This window comes from Raphanus sativus, unplaced genomic scaffold, assembly GCF_000801105.2.
Source record: "Raphanus sativus cultivar WK10039 unplaced genomic scaffold, ASM80110v3 Scaffold0847, whole genome shotgun sequence".
Lineage (NCBI taxonomy): Eukaryota > Viridiplantae > Streptophyta > Magnoliopsida > Brassicales > Brassicaceae > Raphanus > Raphanus sativus.
Window position 1 is genome coordinate 20,395 of NW_026616161.1, and position 8,815 is coordinate 29,209.

The following is an 8,815-nucleotide window of genomic DNA, read 5'->3' on the forward strand; positions in this document are numbered from 1 at the left end:
AAAAATCCAAGTATATCTACACAGACTATAACAAGTAATGCACTAATGCATACCATCCGATTGTCAGTCTGTCACAGAAGGTTGCATTCAAGTAACTTTCTTCTGGTATTTGCCACAATTTTACAGCCTATCAATTCACTAACATCATCACAGTCCTTTACATCTTTCAAAGTACCAAGTTGGTTAACTAATTTATTGAATATCAAGAATTTAGAAAGATACCATACTATCTTGCATGGAAAGATACCATATCAACTAAGATGCAACGTACGTAAGCATGCTGAATGGGCTTGCAAATAACAGTTAAAGTGGTTTAAGGCCCAACTTTCAAAAAAAAAAACAGCAGTTTGAAATATCACAAACAAGACGATGGTTAATACGAATTTCCAATGTGAAATGATTTGCCAAACATGTATGATGTATCAAAAGAGAATACAGAATTGAGAGATTGGGATATCTTACCTATATGATAATTTCAATTTTCAGTACCGTACAAATATAAAATGGGTGAACGTGCGTGTATCCAATTCAGAAGTTACACTGACCGTTTTACCAAAAAAAAATTTACACTGACCGATATATTTGAAATGTCACAAACAAGACGATGAAGACAATGAACCATTTTCAGTTCCATAGAAATATATGATGGGCTTTAATGTGGCCCAAATGTGTATCTAAGTTCAATTGACCGATTTAATATACTGCAAGCAAGACGTTGAACTATTTTCAGTTCCGTAGAAATATACGACGGCGTTGAAGAGCGTAGCCCATAACATGTACCAGTTAAGAAGTTCCATTTAAATATCATTTCATCGAGTCTGAATCATGAAGGGCTAGAGCAATATATTTGAATTTTTTTACTAATATTTAATTGAAAAACAAATAATAGGTGAATAATAATATAAACAAAAGAAACTAAGTTTTAACTTTTGTCAGATTTTTACAGGTAAATGGTTTTATATTTTATACCATTTTATTTATATTTTTATAAATTTTTAAAACTTTTAGTTTTTAGGGGTTATAGACATGTCAGTCACAGAGGCGTTATATCAATTTATTTTACCAGAGAAAAATATGAATGTGGATATAACTATTCGAACTTGGAAACCAAAAACGTGTATATTATAATTGTCTATTAAAATTAAGAATATAGTTTAGAGAAAACTAAGAACAATAATAAGATGGCAACCTGAAATGTGAAGATAATGATTAGTTTACATAGAGCATTTCATTGACTCAAAGTTTATAAGATGTATAGATTTGTGAATGTGGTTGGCTCAAGAACTTATTGTATATATACTTGTTTACAGGGTTATTCATTAATAGCTTCTGTGAGTGGACCATGATGATAACAAAGACATCAACTTTAAAAAGCAAAGAAAATTGAGGATAAAAGTTATGGACAGTATTTCTCAAAAAAAAAAAAAACAGAAGTTATGGATAGTCTTGGTTTGGAATTTGGAAAGATTCCAAACAGAAAAGAAAAAAAATCATAAAAACGGAAAACGTAAAAAGGAAAAAAAAACTTGGTAGCCAAGCTTATATATTTTTTTGTAATATTTTTTAGCCAAGCCTATACTGCTTTCTTGAAACGAAGAGGAGGCTCCATCTTAGTTTAGGGTTTCGTGGATCTTTCGATAATGCCTCGGCTTCTCTTCAAGCTCTCTCCCTTCGTAAGCTAAGCTCTTTCCTGCTTTCCTTCTCTTAGATGATTTATTTTCAACCCTTAGATCTTTTTGTTAGAAGATGATGTCACTTTTCTATAGTTTTTTTGTACGGAAGAAAATGGATTTATTCTCTGTTAGGGGGAGACTAGTATAAAAAACAAAGATAAGAATCGGATGGCTGAGATCCGATCTATGCTTAGAAGAGAGTATTTAATTTAAGGTGTGTTTTAATATTTGTGTGTGCTTAAACTTGGCAGATTTACAAGAGCAGGAACGTCCGTACGTTATCATCGTCCACGACCGGCCCGTATACTCCGATGTGCATGATTATGTCTCCCTCGCCTAACGGAAACGTGGGAGAAGCCCTGCTGTTCAACGTGGACAGTTGTGAGTTAGTTAGATCTCCAGAGAAAGCATTTCCCAAAGAGCTTTATAACGCTAATTTGGTCGGAGCTTCCCGTGGATGGGGCATGTTCTCCAATAGGCAAGACCGCTCAGTAGTTATCAGCGACTTTCTGAACCCATATGCTTCCAAGTCAGAACCAAAGGTGATTCCTCTACCTCCATTCACTACAATGCCCACTTACCAAACCGAAGTGGTGTGCAACATGGCCATGTCCTCTTCTCCTGAGCCATATGACAAAGACTGGGTCGTTGGCATCAGGTTCTTGGGTAAACAGCTAAGTTTCTGCAGACCCCATCTTGATTTGCGATGGACTAACATCCCAACACCTTTTGAGTCATGGGATACCTCAAAACTAATGTATTCCAAGAAAGACCAACGGTTCAACTTGCTTGCTCCTGGAGGCAACTACTTATGCTCTTGGGATCACGACTTCAATAAAGACAAGAAGCCTAAGTTCCATGAGTTAGTGTTGCACAACCTTCCAAGCATGCCACGCGAACAACAGAAACGGTTGGATTCTAACTGCAGGGAGGATCACTGGGTGGAGTCACCTTCCGGCGAATCTTTCCTTGTCAAATGGTAACTATAATAATATATAAGGAACTCGCTAATCTAAAAACATCTCAAACACCTTTTGTAATAACGTGCAGGTTCTCAGAATACACTCCTGAAGGGTGCAAAGTACCGATGGTAATGGTGTTTAGAGAGGAGGATACAAAAGATGGGAGGATAAACATGCACTACACTGATGACATTGGAGATATGTGCATTTTCATCTCGAAAAGTGAGGACTTCTGCGTTAAGGCGAGCTCTTGCCGTGGCCTCAACCCTAACTCCATCTTTTTAAATGGACGTTTGTTTGTGTCGCTCAATATGAGTAAGTTTAGCTGTCGTCTCTATGAATATCCAGAAGATATACCATATACGATTCCTTACTCCCCCTACTGGCTTCCTCCGTTTTCTAGCTATTAGGTGTGGTTGGTTGTGTCATGTTGACCGGTTTGGATTAGATCATCGAATAGAATATTACGTTGATCAAAACCCACCTCTGCTTTTAATTACTTTGGTACATTTGTTTACCATCGTGTGATATTCAATTAATGGAGAACATCTTTAATTAAAAATGGTGGGCAGAAGCGTGTATATATTAATATACTTTTATCTATTATTTTACAAATTTAACATTACATATTTTTTTTTGGTTAAAATCAATTAATACACTTATACACACGTTTAGGGAAATATCCTCTAACTAATCTTTTTTCGTCTAAATAAAAATTAGATCAACGTCCATAACTAATTAAAAGGATCTCAGCATTATAAAATGCAGCAAGGCTGGTTTCGATATCCTCAACTCAAGTACTAAAGAACAATACTTTAGAATTCAAAGGGGGTTGGTTCAGAAATGTGAAGTTAATGCATTATTTGTAACCGTTGTGAGTGGACCACGGTAATAAATAAAGAAAATGGATGGGAAAGAAAATAAACAAAAAGTGGTAAGATTCCAAAAACAAAAATCTCACGAAAAAGGAAAGAAAGAAAGAAAGAGAAAAACTTGGTAGTCACGCTTATTGCCGTTTTTAAAGGGTAGAGAATATCTTAAGTTTTTGGGTTTCTTTGGGTTGGTATCGTTCAATAATGTCTCGATTTCTCTCCAAGCTCTCTCCCATCGTAAACTATAAGCTCTTTCTTGCTTTTGCTATGTCTTGGATGGTTTACTTAATTTGTGGAAAGATAATTGAATTTGTGTTGCTTGCTTACTACTTGGCAGATGCACAGGAGCATGAGCGTTCGTTCGTTTTCATCCTCCATGACAGGTCCGTATATGTCGCTTAGTCTCAAAGTAAATCCCTCGCCGGGAGGCGTCAACATAGGGAAAGTGCTTTTGTTCGACCCAGCCAAAGAAGAGTTACTAGAACTCGCGGACAAAATAATACCTGAAGAAATAATCATGACCAAAGCAACCGGAGCTTCCAAGGGATGGGCATTTTTCAGTGACCCGCAAGATAGCTGCATACTCATCACCGACGTCATGAAACCATGGTCTTGCAAATCGAACCCCAAGATCTTTACTCTGCCTCCACTTACTCCCCTGCCTTCTTGCCAAACTGATGTCATCTGGAGTGTGGCAATGTCTTCTTGTCCTGATGATGACCAAGACTGGGTGGTTGGCATCAAGTCCTTGGGTGACCAGCTGAGTTTCTGTAGGCCTCGTCGTGACTTGCGTTGGACTAAGATCACAACCCCTCCTGACTACTTTCCAACCTCAAATCTCATGTATTCCAAGAAAGATGGCAAGTTCTACTTGATCGGCCCTGGAGGCCATCACTTGTTATCCTATGATCCCCATTTCAAGAAATCCGACAAGCCTGAGTTCCATGAGTTGCAGTTTCGCAACTTTCCGGAGTCGTTCAAGTATGACTCGGAGCAATCAGAGCTGTTTCCTTCTTCTTCCCGGACAGAACGCCTTGTGGAGTCAGCTTCCGGAGATGAACGTTTCCTCGTCAAATGGTATTAATATTATAATTAAAAACACTATAGATAGTCTCTATAGTTAGTAATAACCATTGACGTTTGGTTCTTGCATATAGGTACGCAAAAGGATGTTTGGATTCGAGAAAAATATCGTATGAAACGCAGCGGATCATGGTGTTTAGAGAGGAGGAGACAACAGAGGGAAGATTTATGTGTTACACTGATGACATTGGAGATATGTGCATCTTTGTTTCAAAGGGAGAGGCTTTTTGTATCCCCGCAAGCTCTTTCCCTGGACTCAAACCAAACTCCATCTATTTTATAGGCTTCGGCGTAGGTGTTTACGATCTAACCACTAGAACCTCCTCTAGTTTTCAAGCTCCTAAAGGTGTACTGAATTTTCCTTGGGCCCCTTACTGGTTTCCTCCATCTTCTAGCTAGTGCTGCTACGATTAAGGGTTGCTTCTGGTGCTGCTACGGTTAAGGGTTGCTTCTGATTTAATTCCCTGTCTACTTGTTAAGATCTATATTCATTTGGACGCAATACTAAAATTTATTATCAATGGATATAGTTCTTTGAGGTATATTCTTAACTTGTTTCTGCACACTTCTTAGTTTATCACCAAACAATCTCTCTAACCTACTATTGATGTCATATGTTTAACCATCGCCAAACACATGTTTAACCATCGCCAACAAGTTGTTGGCAACAACAAACAAATCATGTATAAAATTCATCTAGGCCCAACCTGACCTAGCATTGGACTTGGCGTATCAAAACAAAGCTTTGACAGATCGAATATAAGTTGATATTGATTGTTTGGGTTCCCAAAAAGCCTGACGACGTCCAAACTGGCCTCTAGGCGTATTATTCCGGTTTACTGCAATGAATCCGTATCCCGGTTATATTTGGTTTGCCATGTCAAAAAGCTCTCTAGTCTAGACTGTCAAAACTTGAACTTTCCCGATTATGGAATTTTAAAAGAGAAAAACGTCAACAGCCATCGTTTTGAAGATTCCAACCCATTGATCCCCAAGAGTGTACCTTTCTGTAGCGACTCTTGTTCTGTTTTTGTATACCTCTGTGTTTTCCTACTTTTTTTCATAAGATTGATCTATCTAATCTTTAAATGACATTTTTGTTGAGATATATATTTTACATTTCAACAGAAAAGTAATAAAGTATCCTAATGTAAAATCATAATCAAAATCTTGGGATTAAATGTGTGTTTGTGTTGGGAGTACATCCCTAATCAGGACCAAGCGCACATGAGAAATATAACATAGTTGAATTTACTTTTGGATCACACATACTAAACACAAAACTGCTAAGCGATGTCAAATAAAAAGTGAAAAACAAAATAAAAACACTATCGGCGTGAATGCTGATGGTAAGGTGAAGTGGCTTGAATTCGCATCCGCCGTTTCTGAAGAAAACTTTGGAGAGATCTTTTCATTGAAGCCTTTGGATTCGGAAGCTGATGATGATGTAATCGGGTCAACCTGTTCCGAGGATCCGACCCGTTTGAGGATGACCTTTCTTCCATTTCTCTACTCGCGATCGATATTATAGATTTAGCCTGCATTCATTTATAGAAAACATTAATGGTTAATAAAATCCATTAACAGCTTATAAATTATAGTAATCATACAGATGAAGGCCTATATATGTACATACCTGAAGATTGGTAACATTCGAAGAAACACACATTTTTCCATTGTAGAAAATTGTAATCCTCTGAGATTCTTCTTCCTTTGGTAGTGAATTTCCAGAGCTTCTTGATTCTACCACACTACAAATCAATTTAATGTAAAATTTATCAGATTCATGTATACTAATTAAATTTTATTGATTAAATCTTATAAAAGAGAGAAAGAGTAGAGAGACACTTACGAGGTGTCTGAATCGGTAGAGGATGTTGGAAAGAGACGAAGTTCCAAGTCGCAGTTTTTCTCCATCTTCTGAGTAGTAAGAGAATTGATGAAGATGATGATGATGATGATGATGATATTGTGTCTGGATGAATGGATATAAGTTTATTTATATGTTTGGTTTATGAGGAGGGAGAGGACACGAGAGAGCTAGTGGAGACAGAACACGGTAATCTTAAGACAGAGACAGACAGATCACAGCTTCATTTAATTATCTCACGTGGAAAATGTTTTTTCTATTTTTTTTATTTGTTCAGTACTGAGGTTTTGGATTGTTTTATTGATTGAACTGAAATAAATCTCTATTGGCGGTTTATATATCATTATCGGATGGTCTCTGTAACTCAATCTCTAACAAATATTATAATAGTATCTTTATGCAATTAAATTTAAATGATAGAAAAATGCTACTAATCAGGGATTTGCCAAATGGAATAGTTATTTCTCACGTGTGTACGAACGTCTCTGGAAGAAGAAACATTCATAGTTTTTTTTTTGACGAAACATTCATAGTTTTTTCTACAATCTTTCTCATATTTTTTCTTTTTAATACTATTTATGGTAAAAACTCTCTTATTTACTACCAGTGTGCATGCTCTTAGATGCATTTTGCACATTTCCCCAAATAATACTCTCATATTTCATTTGTTTTGATTATTTGTTAAATATTTCGTATCTTTGGCATTTTTCGATTATACTTTAGGTCACCGGTGCGGTATACTAAAGTGTTTGATGCCTACCTTCTTTTTAGTTGTCAAAGTATCGACTGCTGAATAGTTTACCAATTACTATTCACAGGCGGCGTATCTTCTTAAGTCAATTCTATAATCACTGCACAGGCAAATATTATCAAACTTGGCGGTGTGCCGGTGTTTGGAAAAACTTCTCTGTTAGGTGTTTTACGAAATTTTATTAAATGATTAAACTAGAATTAGGATAACTGATAATATTTGATTAAGGCACGTGTTTGTGTCTCCCATAAGCTGCTCCTTTGGGATTTTCTTGTTTTTATTAATTCTTCTACAAGATTCATTTGTATTCTATTTTGTTTGCGGCTATGAAACAAGCGGTAAGGATTCATGGAGAAAAACGTGGTAGGGACAACATTTTTGATTAGTGATTGAGTTTAGTTATCAAGCCATCCACTATGATGGTATTTTAGTGAAGATAAAAACATATTTGAAATGAAACCGGTCAAGAAATAATCATTGTCCTTTACATTCCGGTTTTGGATATTTAATGTTTAAAGTGAGATATGTTGATTAATCTTGGTTTATGCATACGCATCCGTCTAAAATAATTGTTTCACCTTCAAAGTTTGGTTCAAATCACTACGAATCGGTGGCATGGAAACCTCTTGACAGATGTAATGGAAACACCAAGCGTTAAATGAGTTCTCATTGCCAATATAATTAGTTACTTTAATCATTGAGCCAATGGCAATTTGTTGTCCTAAAGAAAGAAATTTAGCAAACATATTAAAATTTGTTATTTTGTTTATTTTAGATAAGAAACTAACATAAAAGTAAAACACGTGAGTCATGAGAAATACTAGTAGTAACCAACGACCTTAAGATTGTTGGCTTCCCATATTGATTCATTATCGCATAGACATTGTTTTCATTTCACAAAATAATCTGATTACGTGCCTAAATCTGGTCGACTTATTAGTGATTTATCCCATTAACCAAATAAATAAAATGTAGAGAAGTAGTCGACGACTTCCTTTTTCGTTTGTTTCCAAGTCGACGACTCCTTAGAAGTGCCCACATACCGACAATATAGAAAACAAAAGCACGTTGAAAATAATAAATCATTCGATAACTTCAAAACAAATAAGTCAAATTTGGGACCGAGTTTAACATGTGGTTAGTGTTTTGTTGCACAAATGACAAATCAACAAACAATCAAAAGCTATCTAACATTTTACACATCCTTTTGTCACATGACTTCTCTACAATAAATTTCACAAAAAAATGAAATGATTACTAAAACTGATGACATGACTTTCGGAAAAATATGACATAGATTATTTCATTTAATGTTGATTTATATTTTTGGTAAACATTTTAGAATATTGTAATAACTCATACATTACATTTAACATTGATATTTTTTATTGATACATTTTTTAAATATGGTAATATCTCATATATCATCTATAAAATAAATATATTTATATATAACATTACAAATTTTGAAATATTATTTTATTTTATTTTCTATAATTATACAATTTGTATTACTAAAACTTTCAAAAATATTACTTTTAAAAATTAGATTTCTAATCTTAAAATCATTAATTTATTATATATCTACAAATTTTATAAATATT

At 35.2% G+C, this 8,815-nt stretch overlaps 2 protein-coding genes across 5 annotated transcripts; one reads left to right on the forward strand and one right to left on the reverse strand.

Annotated features, from left to right (window-relative positions):
- Window positions 1-1,442: 1,442 nt before the first annotated feature.
- LOC108822952 (uncharacterized) lies at window positions 1,443-5,141 on the forward strand. 4 transcript variants are annotated; one of them, XM_056997847.1, is made up of 4 exons: window positions 1,443-1,673; window positions 1,925-2,652; window positions 2,724-2,950; window positions 3,845-4,052. In XM_056997847.1, exons 1-4 carry the CDS (start codon window positions 1,641-1,643, stop codon window positions 3,907-3,909), a joined length of 1,053 nt encoding a protein of 350 aa, XP_056853827.1. In that variant the 5' UTR covers window positions 1,443-1,640; the 3' UTR covers window positions 3,910-4,052. The 4 variants fall into 4 exon arrangements, with proteins under 4 accessions (XP_056853827.1, XP_056853828.1, XP_018451671.1 ...); XM_056997848.1 differs by lacking the exon at window positions 3,845-4,052 and having other exon boundaries at window positions 1,444-1,677; window positions 2,724-3,220; XM_018596169.2 differs by lacking the exon at window positions 3,845-4,052 and having other exon boundaries at window positions 1,444-1,673; window positions 2,724-3,220.
- A 600-nt stretch (window positions 5,142-5,741) lies between these two features.
- LOC108822954 (protein TIFY 5A) lies at window positions 5,742-6,556 on the reverse strand (the record flags this gene model as incomplete). The annotated part of the gene is given in 3 exon segments (XM_018596171.2): window positions 5,742-6,128; window positions 6,227-6,341; window positions 6,443-6,556. Coding segments are annotated over 3 exon segments (390 nt in total). The 3' UTR covers window positions 5,742-5,918.
- Window positions 6,557-8,815: the final 2,259 nt, after the last annotated feature.

Bases quoted from the DNA above. Each gene is read 5' to 3' on its own strand.
- LOC108822952 (XM_018596168.2), top strand. From the start codon at position 3,712: ATGTCTCGATTTCTCTCCAAGCTCTCTCCCATC. The intron at 3,745-3,844 runs GTAAACTATAAG...ACTACTTGGCAG, and splicing joins TCTCCAAGCTCTCTCCCATC to ATGCACAGGAGCATGAGCGT. The intron at 4,585-4,664 runs GTATTAATATTA...TCTTGCATATAG, and splicing joins GAACGTTTCCTCGTCAAATG to GTACGCAAAAGGATGTTTGG.